The sequence below is a fragment of the Dendrobates tinctorius genome, unplaced genomic scaffold (assembly GCF_039654945.1).
Source record: "Dendrobates tinctorius isolate UK_male_01 unplaced genomic scaffold, ASM3965494v1 ptg000017l, whole genome shotgun sequence".
Classification (NCBI taxonomy): Eukaryota; Metazoa; Chordata; class Amphibia; order Anura; family Dendrobatidae; genus Dendrobates; species Dendrobates tinctorius.
The window spans coordinates 12,833,588-12,860,712 of NW_027361685.1; the positions used below are offsets into that span (position 1 = coordinate 12,833,588).

The following is a 27,125-nucleotide window of genomic DNA, read 5'->3' on the forward strand; positions in this document are numbered from 1 at the left end:
CAATTGTTACCACCCACCTTTCGTGTCTACCTCTTTCCTCATAGACTGTAAGCTTGCGAGCAGGGCCCTCACTCCTCTTGGTATTTGTTATAATCTATGTGATTATTGTTATGCTGTAATGTCTATAGTCTGTACAAGTCCCCTCCGAAATGTAAAGTGCTGCGGAATGTGTCGGCACTATAGAAATAAAATTATTATTATTATTTATTAGGTTCATTATCCATTTTTTTCTTTCCTTTCAGTCTTCCCATCTGGTTCTCCATACATATTATTTTATTTTTTTCTGTACAATTATCTCTTACTATGTAAATGTATTTCATTATCTTTTTTGTAAATTATACTACATCTTTGATTTTCCATACATTGTAAGCAGGACATAGTCATTGTATGCTTTTATTTATCATTTATCGCAGACTGAGGAAGGCCATGTAGGCCGTAACGTTGGGAGCTGAATAGCTCACCATTGTGCTTCTTACAACAGTGGGGATCCACGTTTGTTCTCCATATTTACCACAATAATTTTAAGCAGTCAGACTGAGGAAGGCCATGTAGGCCGAAACGTTATTTTACGGACTGCACAAATAAAAACATTTCTACTATACATGGACGCCTTAAGTTGAGTGCCAAGTTATCGTATTTTTCGCTTTGCGAGACACACTTTTTTCCCCCCAAATTTGTGGGGGAAATGGGGGTGCATCTTACAATGCGGATATACCGGTAACCACTTACCTGTAAGTAGCTGCAGGCTGGGATGAGGGGGTGTCCGTTGCCGCCGCGCTGCTGTTGCCCGCTGCTGCTGCCTGGGATGTCCGCTGCTGCTGCCTGGGGTGTTCGCTTCCGCCCGTGATGTCCGCTGCTGCGAGGGGCTCTGCCGACATTTTGTGAATGGCCAGAACCCCCCGGCAGTTCTGTGGTTTCCTCCTGTGCGTTGGACTCCAGTAACATGGCCGCCGGGAGGCGGCGCAAGCGCAGACGAAAATCTCGGGAGATGAGATTTCAGTGCTGAGATCTCATCTCCGAGATCTCCATGCTGAGATTTCCATCTGCGTAGGCGGCCATTTTACTGGAGTCCACATGCACAGGCTGAAACTATGGAACTTCCAGGGGGCTCTGGTCTTTCAAGAAATGTTGACAGAGGCCCCCGCAGCGGCGGACATCCCAGGCAGTGGCGGCGGACAGCAGCAGCCGAAATCCCAGGCAGTGGTGGCCTCGGACACCCTGGGCAGCGGCGACGGGCAGCAGCAGACACCCTGGGCAGCAGCAGGCCTGTAATAAGTATCAGGCACATGGGACCCTGGCAGCACACTGTTTATCTCGGTGATACAAGCCCATGCACTTCATCCTTCTTTACTTTTGCACTGCAGCACTTTGTACCGGATACTTATTACAGGTCCATTGTAGTTATATGCCCCATGATGTGTTTTCACTATTAGCACTTTATCACACAGCGATTTTGCACTGGTTTCTGTATAGCACCTTTGGCACTAGAGCACTATGGTTATAACACTCTTTACATTTCCACAATGCAGCACTTTGTTTTTCTGATTTCATATTTTTTTTAAATTGGATTCCCTCCATATTAACAATGATAGGGGCAGTTGAGAAAATTAGGAAAAAAATTGAAGCAAAAAATGTGGTCAATTCTCTACTGAATATCCCCTATCCAGGTATATATGGTCCCCTTATCCCCATTCTGATAAACATGGCCCCCTCGTCCCTATCCTGGTATGCATGGCACCATCTCGTCCTGGTATGCATGGCCCCATCTCGTCCTGGTATGCATGGCCCCATCCTTATAAGAAGCCCCCACCCCCATCCCCATCCTGGTATGCATGGCCCCATCAGAAAACAATAAAAAACCCAAATCACTACACTTACCTACCCGACGCTCCCTTCACAGCCTCCTGCTCTGGTGCCAGCAACTGCTATATGCTTGTAAGCAGCGCTGAGGACCGTGCGTATTCATGAATATTCATTTCTCTTAAGTAGCGGCACACGTGACCGCCGGTAGCAGCAGTAAGCCGGTGGCTGACACTGTGCGCTACTGAAGAGAAATGAATACTCACTGATCTTTGCATGCACAGTCCTGGCAGCTGTGCTCTGCTTGTGAGCAGCACATGACGTCCCTGCCATGCGCTGCTTACAAGCATATAGTTGCTGGCACCGGAGCAGGATGCTGCGAGGGAACGCGGGGTAGGTAAGTGTAAAGGTTTTTTTTTTTTTTGTTTTCTGATGGGGCCATGAATACCGGGATGGGGGCTAATCAAGACACTATTATTAAAGAGAAATGAATATTCATTGCCCTCCAAGCCCATGGGCATGGAATGCAGTGAATATTCATTTCTCTTTACCAGCGGGAACAGGAGTTAGCCGCAGCCACCAGCTTCAGCCTCCTGTGACCCGCTGCTCCGCGGATGCCGTTCCCCCACCCCCCACCACATCCAAAGCAGGTACATCTGGACTATAAGACGCACCCCCCATTTTCCTCCACATTTTTGAAGGAATACAGTGCTTCACACAGTCCGAAAAATACGGTAGTTTTAATACAAACTTAAAAACTCAGGAAAAAGGGAAACTCTGCTGTTATTGTACAGAAATTCACACTTGGCCTCACTGCACATTTACTGTTGTCGCTCATAAAAGGGAAGTTTGGCCAGAAAGACTAGACCTGGTCTTGTAGGGACCATGAGACATTCAGCAGCACAGAAGGGAGAGAAGAGTCATCCAATAAGATCTCAGGGATCTAGGAAGCCAACAGCATCATTACCCTCCGCTTTCTCTTACAGGCCCAGCATAATATTTTTCTTCAAGTGATTTTCTATCTTGTCAGCAGATTCTACGTACGCTGTCATTTGGCTTTATAGTTACAGATCTGGGCAGGTAACGGTCAGCATCTCCTAATTCCAGGGGGTAGGTGGATCTACCAGGTTGTAAGTCCAATAGAAAAGGGCTTTCAATGCCAGATATCATTTCAACCATTTTGGGTGGAGGAGAATGTTTTGGTCTAGATGCAAAATGGTGATCATGGTATTACGGCCGGACTACACCACCGACAAAGCAGCCACAGCCGGTGACTAAGAAGAATCTGCGACTTCTCTGCATTCAGTGGTTACTACTCACCTGGGTAGTCATATGTAGGAATCTCCTCGTTACACCACTCATCACCCCTCACATATGTCTCTGTAGTATTAATATGGGTCAGATCTTCACCCTGAAACAAATATTGTAAAAGTCAGAGACAGATGGAGAAGTCCCATCTATGATCAGCTCTAATCCTGCCATCTCCACCGTTCTCATTACACAAGTATAAAACATATAATACTGGTGGATAAAATAAGACTGAGCACAAGACCTTCACAGCCGTCTACACATCATAGGGGAGCTCTCCTGACACCTTCTCTCCATCTACCTGATGATCCTGAGGAACATTGGGATCTTCTTGGTTACAGTCCTGTGGAAGAAGAGGACGGGGACATCTCTCTGGTGTTGTCCTCTTTCTGGATAGATCTGGAGGAAACACATACAGGAACTGAATTCATTCTCTACATACAGATAATTATAGGCCGTGTGTATTTAGTCCTGTCTATTACCTGGTGATGTGAGGGGCTGGGGAACCTCCATTATGACGTTCTTGTACAGATGTCTGTGTCCTTCTAAATACTCCCATTCCTCCATGGAGAAATAGACAGCGACATCCTGACACCTTATAGGAACCTGACACATACAATGATACCGTCATCCCCCGATCCCTTCATAGTGTTACTGTATAGTTTCCCAGCATTCCCAGCAGTGTCACCTCTCCAGTCAGCAGCTCAATCATCTTGTAGATGAGTTCTAGGATCTTCTGGTCATTGATGTCCTCATGGATCAGGGGGTGAGGTGGAGGCCCCGTGATTGGGCTCAGGGGTCTTCCCCATCCCTCAGACACAGGGTCCTGACAGCGATCACTAGAGGTCTTCTTCACCACTGTGTAATCCTGGTTATGGAGAGACACATTGATAAATCTCACTACAGACATTTCCAGAGTCCTCACCTCTCCAGTTCTGTCCATCTGTTATTCCCATAGATAAGAATGATGTAATGTGACGTCATCAGAATCTCTCACCTCTCCAGTGAGACGGAAGAGGATCTCTAGGGTGAGGTGTAACATCCTCTCCGCCATCTTGTCTCTGCCCATATCCATCCTTGATGGGTAAATCAGGAAAATTCTCTTCTGTAGAAGATCTTCACTGAGAGGATCCGATATTGTAGAGACCTGAATGAGAAGAAGATGATGGGATGTAACATCATAAGAATCCTGTGTAATAATACAATTACTGGAGATAATAAAGGAAACATATGAGGAGATTTATTATCTTACAGGGTTTAGTTTTCTTCCCTGACATCTACTAATAAAACCTATATATTTAGGCCACAGACAACAATCAGTTTCCTCCTCGGAGTCGGCAGCTGAACACGTTCCTCATAGACTCATCTTCCATAACGCTAATTCTGGTCTCAATACCGACACTGGAATTGGCATTAGCAATACTGCAGGAGATATTTTTTACACGCAGTAGCGTAGCTACCGGGGGTGCAGAGGGGGTGGTTGCCCCAGGCCCTGTGTTCTGAGGGGGCCCACCCGGAGCTACGCTACTGTCAGGGCTGGCGTTTGTACTGCACATGTATTAGAGTGCAGAGAGTGAGTCATGTGACCGCTCTTCTGCAGTCTGTGGAGGAGAGGGGGAAGGAAGGTCACTCACCCAATCCAGGATGAGCGCGCTCTCCTTCAAAGCTCCCTGCTGCAGAGAAGTCATCAGCCCCAAAAGCCTGGACGCAGCGGGGCTTGCTCTGCCTCTGACTGTGAGCTGAGCTCACTGTCTGCACTCTTCTGCTTCTGCCTGGAAGGAACCTGACAGCCAAGGAGGCTAGGAGCAGCACCGAGGACCAGGGACACACTGGACACAGCATGAGGACTGATGAGTATCTTGGCACATGTCATTTACTATTTGATATGTCTAATCTGTTGGTCGAATATATACATACAGATATATAAAGCAATTAAGGTTCTTAAAGGGTTTGTCCACTACTTTAAATTAACCCCCCAATGTATCCCCCTGGCGCCCCTTATGAATTTTGTAAATACCTCATGTTGCCTATACTGCCTGTGAGCGTCGCTATCGCTGGCCGCTCACAGGCAGCACATGACCCCTGGCTGCAGCCAGCTCTTGCTTCTGTTGACGTCCCGACAAGTGCTGGCAGCAGCCGGGGGTCCATCTTCCTCCTTCCACACTGGCTGCCAGGCTGTGGGCACAATTATCCCCCCGCGTCACACCCGGCATCCACTAGGCACCCATTCATTGAGAAAGCGTGCAGTGGATGCTGGGTGTGACCCCGGGGGTAACCCCGCCCACAACCCAGCAGCCACTGCGGGGACCCAGCGCTGAGTCACGCCTCACTTGTGACATCAGCGCTGGGTTACGTGCTGCCTGTGAGCGACCAGCGATAATGCCGCACACAGGCAGTATAGGCAACATGAGGTATTTACAAAATTCATTAGGGGCCCCGGGGGGATACATTGGGGGTTAATTTAAAGTAGTGGACAACCCCTTTAAACTTTTATGTCTTGTTTATCCTGCAAGCTGGACAGAGACTAAGGGTATGTGCACACGTTGCTTATTCCATTGTGGATTTTTCTGCACGGACTCTGCAGAATCCGCAGGTAAGACGACCTGTGTTTTATCTGCGGGTTTCCTGCGGATTTAGTACGGATTTTCTCGCGTTTTTACACCTGCAGATTCCTATAATGGAATAGGTGTAAAAACGCTGCGGAATCCGCACAAAGAATTGACATGCTGCAGAAAATAAACCGCTGTGTTTCCGCGCTGAATTTTCCACAGCATGTGCACAGCGGTTTTTGTTGCTCACTATGGGCCTGATTCACCGTCTCTCCTGCCTTGATTGACATGGCTGACGTCTCCTGTGTCATCCACTGTCTGTCCAGCTCTCGCACCTGCACAGGAGGGAACAGGAGCTGCGCAGCGCAACAGACTGGATGACATAGGAGGCGTCAGCCACGTCAGTAAAGGCAGGAGGATGGCAATTGTGGGGTCAGAGGAGGCGCTGAGCAGGGACCATAGACACTCATCCGACTGGACGCTGCCGATTAGCTTACGAGAAGGAGAATGATTATTTTCTTAAGTTTGCGAGCGGCTGGAATCTTGCAGGATGGCTTTTTAAATGTGGCTAAAAGGCGGTGGCTACAGGTCTTACAGATTAAAGGGAGCCTTTCAGCATGCTGCCCCCATATAAGGTCCAGCCAGCATCGCCCTCACATACAGTATTCTAGAATGCTCTCTATATGTCCCCAATCCTCTATGCAAGGCACAAAAAAGAGCTTTCATTATACTCACAGACGGCGCTGTCTGGGCGTCTCTAGTCCTAATCCGGTGCTCACCCTCTTCTTGTGATCGCTGTCCCGCTTCGTGTGGAAGATGCGTCCTACATCATGCATTCAGTGTCCTCTAGCGCACTTCTGTGCAGGTGCACTTATCTTTGCCCTACTGAAGTCAGAGCATAGTATTGTAGTGCGCATGCGCCGGCTTTACATCCAGGTCATCAGCGCACTTTAGCCTTTCCCAGCACATACGCACTACAGTACTTAGCTCTGCTTTCAGCAGCCCAGAGAAAAGTGCGCCTGCACAGGAGCACAATGGGTGACACTGTGTGGATGACTAAGGACGTGTCATCCAGATGATGCAGTTATGGAGAATGGCGATCTTAAGTCAAGACCAGCTATGCCTTGGTGAGCGCCATTGGTGAGTATAATGAGAGGTCATTTTTATGCCTTGCAGAGGCAATAGGGGCAGATTTACAGCTTTCCATATAGACTCTGCCTATGGGGAAGCATTATGCTATAGAGGCTGCCTATGGGGGTGCATTATACTATATAGTCTTCCTATGGGGGTGCATTACGCTATAGAGGCTTCCTATGGGGATGCATTACATTATAGAGGCTGTCTATGGGGGTGCATTACACTATAGAGGCTGCCTATGGGGATGCATTATACTATATAGTCTTCCTATGGGGGTGCATTACGCTATAGAGGCTTCCTATGGGGATGCATTACATTATAGAGGCTGCCTATGGGAATGCATTACATTATAGAGGCTGCCTATGGGGAGTGCATTACATTATAGAGGCTGCCTATGGGGGTGCATGATACTATAGAGTCTTCCTATGGGGGTGCATTACATTATAGAGTCTGCCTATGGGGATGCATTACATTATAGAGGCTGCCTGTGGGGGTGCATTACACTATAGAGACTGCCTATGGGGGTGCATTATACTATATAGTCTTCCGATGGGGGTGCATTACACTATAGAGGCTGCCTATGGGGGTGCATTATACTATAGAGGCTGCCTATGGGGGTGCATTACGCTATAAAGGCTTCCTATGGGGGTGCATTATACTATATAGTCTTCCTATGGGGATGCATTACATTATAGAGGCTGCCTATGGGGATGCATTACATTATAGAGGCTGCCTATGGGGGTGCATTATACTATATAGTCTTCCTATGGGGAGTGCATTACATTATAGAGGCTGCCTATGGGGGTGCATGATACTATAGAGTCTTCCTATGGGGGTGCATTACATTATAGAGGCTGCCTATGGGGATGCATTACATTATAGAGGCTGCCTGTAGGGGTGCATTATACTATAGAGACTGCCTATGGGGGTGCATTAGACTATATAGTCTTCCTATGGGGGTGCATTACATTATAGAGGCTGCCTGTGGGGGTGCATTATACTATAGAGACTGCCTATGGGGATGCATTATACTATATAGTCTTCCTATGGGGAAGCATTACACTATAAAGGCTGCCTATGAGGGTGCATTATACTATATAGTCTTGCTATGGGGGCGCATTATACTATAGAGGCTGCCTATGGGGGTGCATTACACTATAGAGTCTGCCTATGGGGGTGCATTATACTATATAGAGAGGTGTGACAGGGGCAGATGGCGGCAGCATGACACAGATTTGGTGCCAAGCAAAGGAAAGGGGTGCGGGGAGGAATCTGAGGTACCGGCCATGGTAAAGTGCCCGAGGCAGCTGGTTGTGGGGCAGAACTCTGCTTACAGGGGCATAATGGGGGCATTACACTATAGAGGCTGCCTATGGGGGTGCATTACACTATAGAGGCTGCCTATGGGGAGTGTATTATACTATATAGAGAGGTGTGACAGGGGCAGATGGCGGCAGCATGACACAGATTTGGTGCCAAGCAAAGGAAAGGGGTGCAGGGAGGAATCTGAGGTACTGGCCATGGTAAAGTGCCCGAGGCAGCTGGTTGTGGGGCAGAACTCTGCTTACAGGGGCATAATGGGGGCATTACACTGTGTGGGGCCAAGAAAGGGGCCCTGTACTATGGGAACACTCCGTCTCCTCACTGCCTGTCCTCCATAGTGGGGTCGTATGTATCTATTACAGGAAACAGCACAGAAACGTGATGATTCTTATAAAGAGTCTCAGTGCAGAAGGGGTTAATGTCCCCCGTGCTCAGTAATGGGGGGAATCTCCACATACCTCCACCTGCAGAGCCGCACTCCACATATATGGCTGCTCTGTGCACAGGACCTGTGATGAGGTCACAGGAGGGGAGGAGTCAGGGGTCACATGATCTCCGGAGTGCAGACCTCCATGGAGGCTTCTCCTCAGTCAGTGACATTCCCACCATTATTCGCCCCTCACTACTGGCACAATTACCCCGCGCCGCCTTCTCTACACAGTGTTATGTGTGGAATGTGACGTGTGATTTCTCTGGAGGGAAACAGACCCCACACAGGAGGGAATTCTCACCAGTTACCGGCCGTCTACTATATGGCGGCATATGATTGTGCTATCGACTCCACACCAGGAGCTAAAATGCCCAAATCTCGGTTATTTCCTCCTTCCAGAGTCCGACTGAGGCCGGGGTCACACATAACGTATAAGAAATCGGTCCGTGTTTCAGGGCCGAGAATGGCAGAGATGTTCCCTGTTCAGTGATCCGTGTGTCCTCCGTGTGCAGAGCGAGGATGCGATCTCCTCACATCAAAGTGTCCGTGTGGTGAGATTTTACTGAAAAATGGACATTTGACCGATCCATGGCCTGAAATATTATAGGTCTTTATAGTTCATACAGATATAGATGGCAGAATCGCCGATAATTCTGTAAAATCATGACAGAACCCGACAGGATAGGAGACATAGTTTACATACAATAAACCATTGCAGAACCTTTAGAGTTATAGATGTCAGTGACTAATAGTGTCAGTACTATGTGTACTATGGCTAGAGGAGCGCTAGGGTGAGGGCAAAGGACACTGCTTCCGAGACACGAGGAGCGTGCCCCTCTAGACCCATTAGCCTGGAACCGCTACTGCGGAGCCAGGGAAGGTTCCCCCTGGAACACTGTGCCCTGTTAACCGTCACAGGGCGAAGACACATTAGACTGCCGCTCTGAGCATGTACTGCCTCTGCACTTGTGGTCGCCACTAACCAGCCTGAGCTTGGTGCTGGAAAGCACACTATCTGCACGGCGCCGTACAGACGGACGCTGCTACACATGCGGTACTGTGATGCCTGTGCTGACTGACGCCCACTGGCGCTAACGGATGAGAGAGCTGAATGCACTGTGGCGCTAGGCAGTATCAGTACTAGGTGCTGACTCTAACTCTGTGACCCTAACTCATACACAACCGAGGGAGGGGAGTCATAATGAGTCATTCACCTGTCTCATACAGCCATCATCACACACACCACTATAACAATAAGAATTAATCTCTATCATAGCACATAGCGGGGCGGCAAGGCTTTTATAGCCACGACCTTCCGGGACCTTCCTGATGGTCGAATCAGAGCAGGAGCTGGACCTAAGCATGTGACCTCCGATCTCCAATGAGAGATCGTCCCACGGGCATGCTTAGTGGACCGAAAAGAGGACTTAGTCCCTGGAGTAGCTCGCTGCTGACCAGCATACTAAGTCGCCCGGAGCAAAGGTCGGAGCAGGATGCCGGTGCATGTCGGCGGAGACCCTCATTCTCTCCTTGGAGGCCCGGATGGCATCCTGAGTGCATTCCCAAATGTCACGAGCCTCCACCACCCAGTCTGCCACCCTGGAATAGGTGGACAACACGGGCATAGGGACAGGGACGCGCGGAAGCTGGCCATAATTAAGTAGGAATGGGGTCTAGCCGGTGGAATCGGCCACAGCATTGTTCAAAGCAACTCCGCCCACGGTAGCAGGGATTCCCAGTCATCTTGCCTGGCCGAGACAAAATTTCATAGGTATGTGACCATGGTCTGGTTGGATCTCTCTACCAACCCGTTCGTCTCGGGATGATAGGCTAAACATTCCCAAATCCTGCAACCTTTCCTCATAAGACAGGTTTTGCAGACCGGTCACCATTCTGGTCGCTCTTTTCTGAACTTGCTCCAGTTTGTTGATGTCTTTTTTAAAATGTGGCACCCAAAACTAGACACAGTATTCCAGATGAGGTATGACCAAAGAGGAGTCGAGGGCAATAATGACTTCACGTGATCTAGACTGTATGCTTCTGTTAATACATCCTAGAATTGCATTTGCCTTTTTTGCTGCTGCATCACACCGTTGACCTATTAGTATACCCAAGTCTTTTTCACATGTGCTGTTGCTTAGCCCTATTCCTCCCATTCTGTATATGCTTTTCTCATTTTTATTACCCAGATGTAGTACTTTGCATTTTTCCCTGTTAAAAACCATTCCACTAGTTGCTGCCCACTGCTCCAGTTTATTTATATCTTTTTGAATCCTTTCTCACTCTTCTCTATTATTAGTTATCCCTCCTAGCTTTGTGTCATCAGCAAATTTAATCAGTTTACCCTCAATTCTTTCATCTAAATTGTTGAAAAAGATGTTGAACAATACAGGGCCCAGGACAGAGCCCTGTGGTACCCCACTTGAGACATTCTTCCAACTGGATGTGCAGCCATTTACGACTACTCTTTGGGTGCAATCACTAAGCCAGTTATGAATCCACCTAACAGTTGCCTTGTCCATTCCATACCAAGTCATTGTTTTCAATAAGGATTGTGTGAGATACTTTGTCAAATGCTTTGCTGAAGTCAAGATATACTATATCTACAGCATTTCCCTGATCCACCCAATCAGTGATTCTGTCATAGAAGGAAATTAAGTTAGTCTGACATGACTTATTAGTTACAAACCCATGCTGACTCTGTTTAATCACTTCATTCTTATCCAGGTATTGACATACATGTTGTTTAATAATTTGTTCAAAGATCTTTCCTGGTATAGACGTCAGACTCACCGGCCTATAGTTGCCTGGGTCCACCTTCTTCCCTTTTTGAAGATAGGAACATTTGCTCTTCTCCAGTCTTCTGGGACTTCTCCTGTACTCCAAGTATTTTCAAATATTATGGAGAGGGGTTCAAAAATTTCTTCTGCTATCTCCTTCAGTACTCTAGGGTGTAGTTCATCAGGACCTGGAGACTTGAATTCATTTAAGTTAGCTAAGTGTTTCCTCACTATCTTTCTGTTTATAGATATCCTGGATTCCTCTATTCCCTTAATAGGACAGTGAAGAACAGTTGATGTTACATTTCCTTTCTGAGAGAAAACAGATGCAAAATAGGAATTTAAAAGTTCGGCCTTCTCAACATCCTGTCTTACCATTTCATCATTTTCATCCGGTAAAAATCCTATAGCATCTTTGACTTTTCCTTTACTTTTGACATATCCCCAAAATCCTTTATTATTGCTTTTGATGTCTCTTGCAAGCCTCAATTCATTGTCAGCTTTAATAATCTGATTTGTGCCCTGCAGGTTCTGCAGACAGCATTATATTCTTCTTTAGATATGCCTCCCTCTTTCCTTTTTATAAACATTTCATTCTTCCTTTTTAGCATGTGCTTAAGTTCTGTGTTCATCCATCCTGGTTTCCTTAAATGCTTCCTATTCTTCCCTCTTTTTGGAATTGTTAACAATTGTGCTTTGAGAATTTCATTTTTCAAGATTTCCCATCCTTCCTGGACATTTTTGTCCTTAAGGATATCCAGCCATTGGATCCCTCCAATTCTCTTTCTGAATCCCTTAAAATCTGCCTTTCTGAAATCTAACCTTGACGTCTGCGTCTTCACAGGTCTTCCTCCTCTAGTTATCCAAAATTCTAAAATAGCATGGTCGCTACCTCCTAGGGTCCCAGCCACTTTTACCTCCTCAACCATTTCCTCCCTGTCTATAAGGATTAGATCCAAGGTAGCAGTTCCCCTTGTTTTCTCCCTTACCTTTTGGAAGACAAAGTTGTTAGCAAGAGAGGATAAGAATTTCCTTGACCTGTTAGTTTTGCCTGAGAGAGATTCCCAACAAATGTCTGGATAGTTGAAATCTCCCATGAAAACTATGTCATATTTTTGGAGAACTTGGCCATTTGATGCATAAAGAGTTCATCCATATCTTCAGCTTGCACAGGCGGCCTGTAGTAAATGCCTACAATGGTGTCCTTTCCATGGTTCTGTCTTTGTATTCTTACCCAAACAGTAAGTAAGTCCTTGTATTCTTACTCTCAAAAGGGAATCCCCCATGACCACCACTCTCCGTTTCTTCTTCACAACATTTTTCTTTCTCCATCCAGGAGGATTCTGAAGGAGTACAAGGTTGCTGTTTGTGGGCAAAGTCTTATCCTGATGTATTTCTTCATCGTTCTCCTGCGTGAGAGCCTGGTACTGGTTCCTGAGCAGTATGGGTGCTGACTGCCTCCTGATCCTCCTGCTTCTCTGGGTCATATGTCTCCATTCCTCTGTTTCTTCAGGTGCACTTTGAATTTCTTCTCTTTCTGTAACATGAAGAGATAATTCTGCTCTGTCTAAGAACTCTTCACCTTCCTTAATGATCTTCAATGTAGCTAACCTCTCCTCGAGATTTTGCAACTTTTCCTCCAACAGGGACACAAGCTTGCATTTGTGGCATGTGAAGTTTGGCTTTTCCACTGGTAAGTCTGTGAACATGTAGCAAGAAATGCAGCTCACCAAATGGCTCCTGGCCTCTTCCATATTGTTATTGTTAAAGAGATTTCAAAGCGATGAAATATGAGCCAAAATTTACTGATTTCCTCTTTTCAGCTGCAACGGCCAAAATCCAGTGATCGTTGAGCTCGCAGAGACTCTTCACTTATCCCAGAAGGCACTGGGAATATGCAAATTCTCTCCTCAGGACTCTTCCCCTGGTCTGCCGATTTCCTCTTTTCAGCTGCAACGGACAAAATCCAGTGATCATTGAGCTCGCGGAGACTCTTCACTTATGCTAAAATTTTGCCCGCTTTGTTTCCCTGCCAGTAATATTTGGCTTTACTTTTCCGTAGATTGTGCTCGTATTTGGGTTGGAGCAGTTGGTATAGTTCATACCTTAGTTTCTGTAACGTTTGGAGGATTGTTTGTGGGGCTACGTTTGCGTGCCTCTTCTAGTGCGCTATGTTTTGATTAATTTCCTCTATTTGGTGTAGTGTTGTTTTTTTATTCTGGGACGCTATTTTACCCCGGATGTCGGCCTTGTGGGCGCACCATACTGTAGATACGGACACATCAGGTGTGTTATTAATTGTGAAATATTCTGATAATGCTTCCTGCAATTGGGGCCTAATTTTATGGGATGTGATTCGGTAGTTATTTACTCTCCATGGGGAATATGTCGGATAGTTGTATCCCTCTGTAATTTGACCAGAGACTGGGGCGTGGTCCGACCAGGTTATGTTCCCTATCGTGGCCTTTTGGACGTCCTGTAATAACCATTTATCTGTGACCATTAGGTCAATTCTGGAGTCACCTCTATGGTAGTGTGAGTAGAAGGTGTAATCCCGCTCGGAGGCGTGTAGAACCCGCCAGACATCATAGAGTTCTTCCGCTAGGAGGGTCTGAGAGAGTGATTGGGTATTTTCTTTCTTTTGAGGGGGCACGAATTTATCAATGTTAGGACAGGGGGTGATGGTAAAGTCCCCGCAGACTAACAGGGCGCCTTTTTTAACCTTTGCTACTTCCGCCAGGGTGTCTTTAAGAAATGAGATCTGCTTGGCGTTAGGGGCGCAAATAGAGACAATTGTGTAGGTCTCGTTATTTATGGTGCAGACTAGGATGACATATCTGCCCTCGTCGTCCACTACGCTGGTGATTAGCTGGAAGGCGACGGTGTTCTTTATTGCGATTACTACTCCTCTTTTTTGTCAATTGCTTGGGAATGAAAGACATTTGGGAAATTTCTATTCTGCAGTCTGGGGGCGTCAGTGCTATATTGGTGGGTGTCCTGAACGCACAATACATCTGCTTTTAGGGATTTGGCCTCTTTCCATAGAAGGGATCTTCTGAATGGACTATTCAGTCCTTTTACATTAATGCTAGAAATGTGAAGAACCATGTACAGATTACAGATAAAATATGTGTGTCACCACTAGACAATTAGGAAAAATGGGGGAATAACAAAAAACAAACTTTAATTTTGTGAAAAAACAGTAACAGCTTCAAAAATAGAGTTTGGTTCTAAGTGAACCTCCTGGATATGCTCCTTTATCCAGTATATAGTGGGGGGTATTGGGGGCTGATATGCTCCTCTATCCAGTATATAGTGGGGGTATTGGGGGCTGATATGCTCCTCTATCCAGTATATAGTGGGGGGTATTGGGGGCTGATATGCTCCTCTATCCAGTATATAGTGGGGGCATTGGGGGCTGATATTCTCCTCTATCCAGTATATAGTGGGCCATTGGGGGCTGGTATTCTCCTCTATCCAGTATATAATGGGGGGTATTGGGGGCTGATATGCTCCTCTATCCAGTATATAATGGGGGGCATTGGGGGTTGATATGCTCCTCTATCCAGTATATAGTGGGGGGTGAAGAGAAAGAAAAACCTCTCCTCTCGTGCCTCCGCAGACCATGGTGAAAAATAGTCTTGTATTCTCTTCTCTTGTTCATGTCCACACCTTCATCAGGGTGGACGGCATCTTCTTCAGTGGGGAGCTGGTATCCTCGTCCACCGTCACCAGCGACCACTTCTGCAGCAGAGACATGGCCTCTCGGGGGGAAGTCAGGACCTGTGTGACCCCATTCTTGGTGACGATCACCGGGTAGCCCCACTTGTACATGATCCCGTTGTCCTGTAGGATCTTGGTGGCTGTGGAGAACTCCCGCCTTCTGTTCAGGGTCACGGCGGATAGGTCAGTGAACACCATGATTCTCTTGAACCTCTGGGAGCTCCGGTCCGCCCGCTGCAGCTTTTATAATGGCTTCTTTAATGATAAAAATAAAGCCTGGCAATTACATCCGAGCACAGAGGCGGGGGCACTTTTGGGTTTGGGGATCCTGTGCGCTCTATTATGAGGTCTCGCTGCTCCGCCTCAGGGACTAGTGCGGTAAAGAAATCTGTTAGGAACTCCTTCAACGCGCCCGCAGCAACGCTTTCTGGTATCCACCTGAAGCGCAGATTGTTGCGCATGGAGCGGTCCTCCAAATCCGCCAGCTTTAGTTTTAGGGCGGTGGTCTCCTCATCTGCCTCATAATGTGTCCACTAAGTGGTTGTGGGCTGTGAATTCCTCCAGCTTCTCCTCAGTATGGGCTGTTCTGTCCCCGATGTGCCCAATGTCTTTCTGTAGTGCAGTGAGGGCTGAGGTAATGTCACTATGTATAGCCTGCTTTATATCTCCTAGCAGGGACTTCAGTGTGGCCTCAGTGATGGGGGTGGAGGGGTGCCCTGTGTCAGGTGCATATACTTGTGTTTTGTTGCTCTGCTTCTCCGGGCTCCTGGATGAAGAGCTGCCCGATCTCTCCTTTGCCTGCTCCACTTCACTCATGCCCCTCTCCTGTGAGGTCTGACCCAGTGTCAGGAGATCAGACCCCCCCAGAGCGCTACACACCGCCGCTGGCCGCATGGTGAATGCTGCGGTGGCCATCTTGGATTTTCTCAGGCGCTGGCACAAAGACCGTTATCCTGACCGGCGCTGCTCCCCTGCTCCTCGTTGCGCACCCCATCAGTGCACGGACCCCGTCTGAGGTCGTGATAAGTGGAATTGCGGGTTTCCCCCACCGTTAGTTGCTGCTGGGGCCCGGAGCTAGCGTTCTCTGCGCCCACTCAGCTCCTCATCCAGACACGACCCCCGTGTCCTCTCATTATATAAGCTATTCATTTATAAGTGCACAGGATCTATTCCCCTTATACACCGATATCCAGTGACAGATCTACAATCCGGTTACATATATCTATGTATGGATTTATCTTACACTCAATAAATACGGAGCACTTATCTCATCTCCACCTTGATAGTGACGCTCTCTTAGGATACATGTTACTCTATGATGGCACTTCTGCACATGGCCACTAGATGGAGCTACAACATCTGACATTTGGAAAACCAAAAACAAAACACAAAACAAATATCCTGGAATAAAAAAGTAAAAAAATATATATTGCAAAAATTGCATGAAGGTAGTAATAATAAGGGTATTTAGTTAACATAATTTTGATCAAAATAATGTAGAAGCCATCCCGCCACGTCACAGCAACCCTTGTGGGACAGTCCTAACTCTTGTATTTAAAACCTTTCCACTTGTCAAGTGACGTAAATGTGAACAAGGACAGAGGGACTGAACCACCAGTAATAGTATTGGCCAGACAGGATGGATTTTCCAACTCAGAAGCAGGGCGGTCACACCCTTATATGCACAGAATGCACAATGAAACAAATGAGAAACTGGGTCTGAGCAGAAAAAGTAAATTAATGTGCATGCAAAATGTAATTGCATATGAACACAGACCCAGTTTCTCATTTGTTTCATTGTGCATTCTGTGCATATAAGGGTGTGACCGCCCTGCTTCTGAGTTGGAAAATCCATCCTGTCTGGCCAATACTATTACTGGTGGTTCAGTCCCTCTGTCCTTGTTCACATTTACGTCACTTGACAAGTGGAAAGGTTTTAAATACAAGAGTTAGGACTGTCCCACAAGGGTTGCCGTCACGTGGCGGGATGGCTTCTACATTATTTTGATCAAAATTATGTTAACTAAATACCCTTATTATTACTATTATTACTACCTTCATGCAATTTTTGCAATATATATTTTTTTACTTTTTTATTCCAGGATATTTGTTTTGTGTTTTGTTTTTGGTTTTCTCTGTGTAAAGGTCATGTGTTCATATGCAATTACATTTTGCATGCACATTAATTTACTTTTTCTGCTCAGACCCAGTTTAACATCTGACATTTGCCTGAATTTTTATATCTACACATGGTTTACACAAATTATATTTTCTTGTGGTAACTCTATACTATTTACCATTAGAAGCTGTGTATTTCTGTAATTATTTGTATGTATACATGATTGATTACCACTTCTATCTCTGTAAAAACAATCCCCTTTAACCCCTTTCTGACATTGGGTGTAAATGTACTTCCTCCCTTTGATGTGGGCTCCGGTGCTGAGCTTACATCTTTTCCGGCACATGTCAGCTGTTTTGAACAGCTGCCATTTGCCCCGAACAGCCTCTGACAGCGGCATTTAATGCTCACTTCCAGCAAGCACTGGAAATCCCGCCCATCGGTGACCCCATCACATGATCATGGGTCACCGATGGGTTGGCATGACAACCAGAGGTCTCCAGCAGACCTCTATGCTTGTCACTGCCGGAATGCTGTGAGCGCCGCCCGTTAGCCAAAACCACATGGACCAGTGATCATCCCGCTGAACTCCCGCTCTCCTATTAACATGGGCAAAACGCTACTCAGACAACACAGGGTGAGGGTAAAACAGTGTGGCCATGCTTTACTGTACAACAAAACAGGCAAATAACACATAGAACACAAAGAAAAGATGAGGTGGCACTCACCAGTGTAAAAAGTCTGTTCTTTATTGATCAAGCCGTTCACAGCATGTCCTCAGGGAGAATGGGAGATAGAGTATGCGAGTGATGACGGCCATTTTGCGCTTCTGCGAGTCCACACTTTCTTTACTTGGTGTGCACCCGAAGTGTCCGGTTACATGAGCTCATCATGGCTAACTGAGCAGTATCGCACCGAGCACATGTAGCGGCCGTGATTTCCCTGTGGTGCAGTTCATCTCTTTGTATGCTAACAAATACAACAGTCAGAGTCTCACCCTTCCACTGACCCGCCGGGATAATAGCTTCTGTGACTACAGATCTTCCAGGGTCACTACCCCAGCTGTGGCCCACACACAGAGAGGAGGTAATGACAAGCTTAGGAAGATGACAGTCCATACAAGGCCAGTTGATCCGAGGATCACAACCTGGCTTCATCTTCCAGGGTCGACTACTCCACCTGTGGCATGCACACAGAGAGGAGGTAACAATAAGTGTAGGAAGATGACAGTCCATTGAGTCCATACAAGGTACAAGGCCAGTTGACCGAGGATCACAACCTGGCTTCATCTTCCAGGGTCGACTACTCCACCTGTGGACCGCGCACAGAGAGGAGGTAACAATAAGTGTAGGAAGATGACAGTCCATTGAGTCCATACAAGGTACAAGGCCAGTTGATCCGAGGATCACAACCTGCCTCCAAACGTATCCATGGTTCAGTCATGGTTCAGTGATGGTCAATGGAGCAGATTTGTATTCTTCCAACTGAGGCTGAAAACCCCCAGGTTGTTTCCTATAGAATCAAAGACCTGTGTCCCTTTTGATGATGTAAAATGGCTGTTGTCCTGTCTCTTGTCCTTTGGATGTATGGATGTCTTGGCAGAATCTCTCTGGCTGTTTCTCTGTCTCTTTATACAGAGGCATGTCACCTATTTTTAGACTTAACAAGTGTCCCTCATTCAGTATTTACATAAAGGGTAAGAATGGAGATAAGATTATTATAGCAATGATTATTTAAACTATTTGCATAGTTTTTCCCTCTCTGCTTTAGAAGTCAACAAACTGGCTCCATAACACAATGAATAATTAGCATATCAGCAAAGATCACCAGTGATCAAGGATAAGCGCACAATAAAAGTCAATATTACCAGCTTACACAAACAAAAGTCTGTTTTCTTGACCAACTAGAAATCAACACTTACATTTAAAGCCAACATACAGATAACATTCTATTATTCTTCATTTGCTAAAAAATAGTCATCTGGTTAATTAAGATACAATGCTGTATGTCTTCACAATCCCAAAAGTAGAAAAATCTGTTTTTAAAACTATTAAAAAAATATAAAAAAGTTCAAATCACCCCCCTTTTGCCCCTTTCAAAATAAAACAATAAAAAATCAAACACACACATATTTGTATAGCCGCGTTCAGAATCGCCAGATCTATCACTATAAAAAAGAATTAACCCGATCACTAAATGGCGTAACGAGAAAAATGTCAAAACGCCAGAATTACTTTTTTTGGCCACAACATTGCATTAAAAAGCAATAAAGGAAAGACCAAAAGATCGTATCTGCACCAAAATGGTCTCCATTAATAGCATCAGCTCGGCACACAAAAAATAAGCCTTCACCCAACCCAAGATCATGAAAAATGGAGACGTGACGGGTATCGGAAAATGGAGCAATTCTTTTATACTTTACCTAATAAAGAGGAGGTATTTTTACTGATACAGTGGGTATGGAAAGTATTCAGACCCCTTTACATTTTTCACTCTTTGTTTCATTGCAGCCATTTGGTAAATTCATATTCATACTATCTATTCCTGACACTGGAGGGGCTTATAAACTTACACAGTATATAGTCTGAGGTCTGGGATCTGCCAATATGGGGCTAGTTTTCTGACTGTTTCGGATACCATGATACATGATTTTAGTTTTTTTTTGTCTAGTCTCGTTTGAATATAGGGCAATATTAAATAGTCTCCTGATGAGTTGCCTTTGGTGAGAACGATGAAACCCGTAGAAATGAGAGGCTTGGAGAGTGAGTGTGTAAACGTCACCTCACCCAATGTTAGGTGTCGGATTCCTGCCCCTGCACAGGGGGAATCTCGAGCTTTGCCTTCTGTGGTCTTCCATTCAGTCCCAGCCGCAGAGGAGGCTGCTCATTAGAGACGTCGTTCTCAGCGTCTTGCTCAGGCTAGTGCTGTCAGGTTGGTTGCTGCTGCCACCTCTGGGTCAGCTTTGGCAATCCGCACTAGCCAGCAGCAAGCAGCTCCAGAGGCTAAGTCCTTTTTGCAGCCTTCTGAGCATGCCCGTGGGACGTCCTCTCATTGGAGGTCGGGGGTCACACGCTCAGGTTCTTCTCCAGCTCGAATTGGACCATCAGGAAGGTCCCGGAAGGACGCTGCTATAAAAGGCTAGTATAGTCTGTAATTTGTAATGGTATGTGTGATGATGGATGCTTGTGAAACGCTGACTGACTCATTATGAAACCCCTTCCCTCTGATACGTATGCTGTTAGGGTTTAGAGTTTGAGTCAGCGCCGGGTAGTGGCACTGCCTAGCGCCGCAGTGCTCCAAGCTCCAATCACATGTTAGCGCCACTCTGCGCCACACTACATTAGGCACTACGGTACCGCACGTTCAGCGACATCAGCCTGAGCGGCGCTGTGCGCCACTAATGTGCTTTCCAGACCAAAGCTTAGGCTGGTTAGTGGCGTTCGCCAGAGCTGCGCTGTACGTACTTCGTGCGGTATTGATCTATCAGCTGTGCCCTGTGGCTGTTAACAGGGCACAGTGTTCAGTAAGGGTCTCTCCCTGGTGTTGCAGTGTTGGCGCCGAACACTGGTGGGTCTAGAGGGACTCTAACCCCGTGTCCTTGGGGCAGGGTCCTGTGACCAAAACACTAGTGTTCACTCTGCAGTATCGCGGCCCTGTGAAGCTACAGGGTTCACCTCCTATTCACCGGGTGAAGTTAACCCGTGTGTGTTCGCTATACCGCCAGTTTCTGTCCGCCATTACCGAGCAGCAGTCTACCATCTCTGCACGGATGACCCCGGGCTGCAAACGCACCTCATTACCATCTTTTATTATTTGTTGCATTCCGCCAGCCCTAACACCCTATATACTGAGACATGGGGTATATGTTTTTTCTATTAGTCACTTTCTAACCTTCAGGGGGTGAATTATGGGTATAGTTTTACATTTGGAATTAATAAGGTTTAGTTTTATCCTTTTATCAGCAAACATGAGGAATGACAAGAGACAACCAATTTAAGAAGATTCAATTTTGGTTAAAACTATTCCAACACTATGAACATAAAAAGGCTTCCCACTATGTGATGTCTCTGATGTTTATTAACAGTTGATTTCCAAGTAAAATATTTCACACATTAAGAAAATGAAAATGGCTTCTCCTCTGTGTGACTACTCTGATGGCGATCAAGAAGCGCTTTCTGGTTAAAATATTTCCCACATTCTGAACAGGAAAAAGGCTTCTCCCCTGTGTGAGTTCTCTGGTGCTTTACAGAATCTGATTTATTTCTAAAACATTTCCCACATTCTGAACATGAAAAAGGCTTCTCCCCTGTGTGAGTTCTATGGTGATTAATACAAACTGATTTATTGTTAAAACATTTCCCACATTCTGAACATGAAAAAGGCTTCTCCCCTGTGTGAGTTCTCTGGTGATTAATACAAACTGATTTATTGTTAAAACATTTCCCACATTCTAAACATGAAAAAGGCTTCTCCCCTGTGTGGGTTATTTGGTGACTAATAAGATGCTCTTTCCGGTTAAAACATTTCCCACATTCTGAACAGGAAAAAGGCTTCTCCCCTGTGTGAGTTCTATGGTGATTAACCAGTTGTGATTTCCTGTTAAAACATTTCCCACATTCTGAACAGGAAAAAGGCTTCTCCCCTGTGTGAGTTCTAAGATGCTTTACAGAATCTGATTTATTTCTAAAACATTTCCCACATTCTGAACATGAAAAAGGCTTCTCCCCTGTGTGAGTTCTCTGGTGGGTAACAAAATTTGATTTGTGTGCAAAACATTTCCCACATTCTAAACATGAAAAAGGCTTCTCCCCTGTGTGGATTCTCTGGTGATTAACACAATCTGATTTATTGTTAAAACATTTCCCACATTCTGAACAGGAAAAAGGCTTCTCCCCTGTGTGGATTCTCTGGTGCTTAATACAAACTGATTTATTGTTAAAACATTTCCCACATTCTGAACAGGAAAAAGGCTTCTCCCCTGTGTGGGTTATTTGGTGACTAATAAGATGCTCTTTCCGGTTAAAACATTTTCCACATTCTGAACAGGAAAAAGGCTTCTCCCCTGTGTGAGTTCTATCGTGATTAACCAATTGTGATTTCTGGTTAAAACATTTCCCACATTCTGAACAGGAAAAAGGCTTCTCCCCCATGTGAGTTCTATGGTGATTAACCAATTGTGATTTCTGGTTAAAACATTTCCCACATTCTGAACAGGTAAAAGGCTTCTCCCCTGTGTGAGTTCTATGGTGATTAACCAATTGTGATTTCTGGTTAAAACATTTCTCACATTCAGAACATGAAAATGACTTCTTTCCTTTAGGAGCAGTTTGTTTTTTATTGCCTCTTTTGTGACTTTGATTTCTCTTATTAGTCAGTAATGAATCAGAAGATGGGACCTGTTTCATAGGATCAGATGACAGATCATTGCTGTGAATGGATGATGCTATATCTGGAGTAATATCAATCACTTCAGTTGTATCTTGTAGGATCTCAAGATCATCTGATTTAAAAACTGAAGATGTCAGCTGTCCCTCTGATCTCCTGGTACAGTCAACTGCTAAGATAAAAAACAATTTTTTTAATAAAATATCATTGAGTTTTATATTTTTGAACATTTCTACTTAAACTGTCCATAAAAATGGCAAGCTATGTAAAAACTTTAACCCATTCACCCCCAAGGGTGGTTTGCACTTTCATGACCGGGCCAATTTTTACAATTCTGACCACTGTCCCTTTATGAGGTAATAACTCTGAAACGTTTCCATGGATCCCGGTGATTCGGACATTGTTTTCTCGTGACATATTGTTCTTCATGTTAGTGGTAAAATTTCATTCAAACAACTTGCGTTTATTTGTTAAAAAAATGGAAATTTGGCGAAAATTTCGCAATTTTCCAAATTTGAATTTTTATGCCCTGAAATCACAGCGATATGGCACACAAGAAACTTAATAAGTAACATTTCCCACATGTTTACTTTACATCAGCACAATTTTGGAACCAAAATTTTTTTTTGTTACGAAGTTATAAGGGTTAAAAGTTGACCAGCGATTTCTCATTTTTGCAACACCATTTCATTTTTACGGACCACATCACATTTGAAGCCACTTTGAGGGGTCTATATGATAGAAAATACCCAAAAGTGACGCCATTCTAAAATCTGCACCCCTTAAGGTGCTCAAAACCACATTCAAGAAGTTTATTAACCCTTCAGGTGCATCACAGGAATTTTTTGAATATTTAAAAAAAAAATGAACATTTAACTTTTTTTCACAAAAAAAATACTTCAGGTTCAATTTTTCTTATTTTACCAAGTGTAACAGGAGAAATTGGACTGCAAAAGTTATTGTGCAATTTGTCCTGAGTACGCTGATACCTGATATGTGGGGGGAACCACTGTTTCGGCGCATGGCAGAGCTCAGAAGGGAAGGAGCGCCGTTTGACTTTTTCAATGCAAAATTGGCTGGAATTCAGATTGGACGCCATGTCACGTTTGGAGAGTCCCTGATGTACCTAAACAGTGGAAACCCCCTACAAGTGACCCCATTTTGGAAACTAGACCCCCCACGGAACTTATTTAGATATGTGGTGAGAACTTTGAACCCACAAGGGCTTCACAGAAGTTTATAACGTACAGCGGTACAATTAAAAAATCATATTTTTTCCAAAAAAAGGTTTTTTCACCCCCAATTTTTATTTTCCCAAGGGTAACAGGACCCTAAAAGTTATTGTACAATTTGTCCTGAGTGCGCTGATACCCCATATGTGGGTGTAAACGACTATTTGGGCGCATGGCAGAGCTCAGAAGGGAAGCAGCGCCATTTGACTTTTTTGGGTGGAATTGAGATCGGACACCATGTCGCGATTGGAAAACCCCTGATGTACCAAAACAGTGGAAACCCCCCACAAATGACACCATTTTGGAAACTAGACCCCCTAAGGAACTTATCTAGATGTGTGGTGAGAACTTTGAACCCCCATGGGCTTCACAGAAGTTTGTAACGCCCGGGCGTGAAAATAAAAAAATCGTATTTTTTCAACAAACATGATCGTTTAGTCACCAATTTTTTTATTTTCCCAAGGGTACCAGGACAAATTGAACCCCAAAAGTTGTTGTCCAATTTGTCCTGAGTACGCTGATACCCCATATGTGGGAGAAAACTACTGTATGGGCACACGTCGGGGCTCGGAAGAGAAGTAGTGACGTTTTGGAATGCAGACTTTGATGGATTGGTCTGCGGGTGTCATGTGCTTTTGGAGAACCCCTGATCTACCTAAACTATTGAAACTCCCCACAAGTGACCCCATTTTGGAAACTAGACCCCCCCACGGAACTTATCTAGATGTGTGGTGAGCACTTTGAACCCCCAAGTGCTTCACTGAAGTTTATAACGCCCGGGCGTGGAAATAAAAAAATCATTTTTTTCCACAAACATGATCATTTAGTCCCCAATTTTTTTATTTTCCCAAGGGTACCAGGAGAAATTGGACCCCAACAGTTGTTGTCCAATTTGTCCTGAGTACGCTCATACCCCATATGTGGGAGAAAACTACTGTATTGGCACACGTCGGGGCTCAGAAGGGAAGGAGCACCATTTGACTTTTTCAACGCAGAATTGGCTGGAATTGAGATCAGACGCCATGTTGCGTTTGGAGAGCCCCTGATGTGCGCAAATAGTGGAAACCCCCAATTCGAACTCCAACCCCAACACACCCCTAACGCTAATCTCAACCCTAGCCCTAATGGGAAAATGGAAATAAATACATTTTTTTTATTTTATTATTTTTCCCTAACTAAGGGGGTGATAACGGGGGGTTTGATTTACTATTTATGGCGGTTTTTATGTTTGGCAGCTGTCGCACGCTAAAAGACGCTTTTTATTGTAAAAATAGTTTTTGCATCACCACATATTGAGAGCTATAATTTTTCCATATTTTCACCCACCGAGTCATGTGAGGTCTTATTTTTTGCGGGACGAGTTGACGTTTTTATTGGTACCATTTTCGGGCACGTGACATTTTTTGATCGCTTTTTATTCCGATTTTTGGGACGCAGAATGAACAAAAACCAGCGTTTCATGAATTTCTTTTGGGGGGTGCGTTTACACCGTTCCGCGTGCGATAAAATTGATAAAGCGGTTTTATTCTTCGGGTCGGTACGGTTACAGCGATACCTCATTTAGGTTTTTTTTATGTTTTGGCGCTTTTATGCAATGAAAACTATTTTATATAAAAAATAATTATTTTTGCATCGCTTTATTCTGCGAGCTATAACTTTTTTATTTTTTCGCTGATGATGCTGTGTGGCAGCTCGTTTTTTGCGGGACAAGATGACGTTTTCAGCGGTACCATGGATATTTATATGCGTCTTTTTGATCGCGCGTTATTACACTTTTTGTTCGGCAGTATGATAACAAATCATTATTTTTTGCTTCGTTTTTTATTTTTATTTTTTAAGGGGTTCGCTAAAGGGGTTAATTAATGGGACAGTTTTATAGGGCGGGTTTTTACGGACGCGGCGATACCTAATATGTGTACTTTTATTGTTTTGTTTTTTTTATTTCCAAAAAATGAATTTATTAGGGAATATATATATTTTTTTTAATTTATTTAGCGATTTGTTTTAAATTATTTTTACATTTTTTTTTTTTTAACTTTATTACATTGTCCCAGGGGGGACATTACTGTCATGTGACAGATTGCTGATCTGTCACATCACAGATCACTGTGACAGATCAGCGATCTGTCACAGCCAGTGCTGCAGGCTTCCTCCTTGCCTGCGCTTTGCAGGCACTGAGGAAGCCAGCTTCCTGCAGGCCCCCGAAGGTCCCCGTCGCCATCTTGGATTCGGGGACCTGCAGGAAAGGAGCCTCCCGCAGCAGCGCTGCACATTGCGCTGCTGTGGGGGGCTCAGGGAAGCACGGAGGGAGCCCCCTCCCTGCCGATGCTTCCCTTTAACCCCCTGTACACCGCGATCGTGTTTGATCGCAGTGTGCAAGGGGTTAACGTGTCGGGGGCAGTCTGTCACCACCCCTGACACATTGTGCATTGTGCCGGATGTCAGCTGTGATAATCAGCTGACACCCGGCCGCGATCAGCGGCGCTCACCACGTGAGCGCCGCTGATCGCGCTAGACGTACTATCCCGTCCATGGGCATAGGGGCCCGGGTCCCATGGACGGGATAGTATGTCTGATGTCAGAAAGGGGTTAATTATTTACCAAGACAATGACAGTTCACAGTCTCATAGAAAACCTTGTTGGATGAACCAGTAGTGTGCGGTGCTCAACTGTTTGTTCATTCTGCCTCCCAAATATCGAATAAAAAGAAACCAATCAATGTTATGTAGGCGAAAATAATACCAATTCTCATCTCACAAAAACAAGTCCCCACTCAGGTCCATCATCTGTCAATGGAAAAACAGATAAGGCAGATTACAGTTAATGCTATAGTTAGGATTAGTGTTAGGCTAAAGTTAGGGTTTATTCTAAAGTTAGGGGTAGGGTAAAGAATTAGGCTTTTCTCAATTGTCTCCCCAATAATTTGGTCACGTCTGAGTTTTCTATTTCCGGAAAAAAAATAATGAATAAAATGGCCGGTCAGTATTATGGTGCAGAGGAGGCTTATACACTTTTATGCTCTGACAGTGAAGAAAGTGCAGTGTCAGATGGTGATGTGGATTTTGAGGGCTTTAGTAGCAGCGACAGTGATAGCTCAGAAATGAGCAGTGATTCTGGTCCATCCTCACACACAAGGACCAGTACAACAAGGAGGACAAATAGCGCTTCTGGAGAAATGTCTCCAACTCAGGGAACAATGCCCAGTACTAGCGCTGTCCCTAGTGCTCGGGAATTGGCGCACACCAATGTCCAAGGGGCTTTGCCTCTTGCTGTAGCATTTCCCAGATGGGAGGCTTCGGATTCGGCTACTCCATTCATCCCTCATTGTAATGCCATTCC

At 45.1% G+C, this 27,125-nt stretch overlaps 2 protein-coding genes across 2 annotated transcripts in view; one reads left to right on the forward strand and one right to left on the reverse strand.

Moving 5' to 3' along the window:
• Positions 1-27,125, forward strand: part of LOC141082292 (uncharacterized) — a 987,535-nt gene that overhangs the window by 416,273 nt on the left and 544,137 nt on the right. The window lies entirely within an intron of this gene.
• The window catches only part of LOC141082347 (uncharacterized), a 58,475-nt gene that overhangs the window by 13,200 nt on the left and 18,150 nt on the right, over positions 1-27,125 (reverse strand). Inside the window, exons 6-8 of the mRNA XM_073566293.1 lie at positions 21,285-22,726; positions 15,000-15,290; positions 13,699-14,196 (exon numbers count right to left, since the gene is read on the reverse strand). Of these exons, the coding sequence (XP_073422394.1) occupies positions 13,699-14,196; positions 15,000-15,290; positions 21,285-22,726 (2,231 nt within the window). The remainder of the gene's footprint in view (positions 1-13,698; positions 14,197-14,999; positions 15,291-21,284; positions 22,727-27,125) is intronic.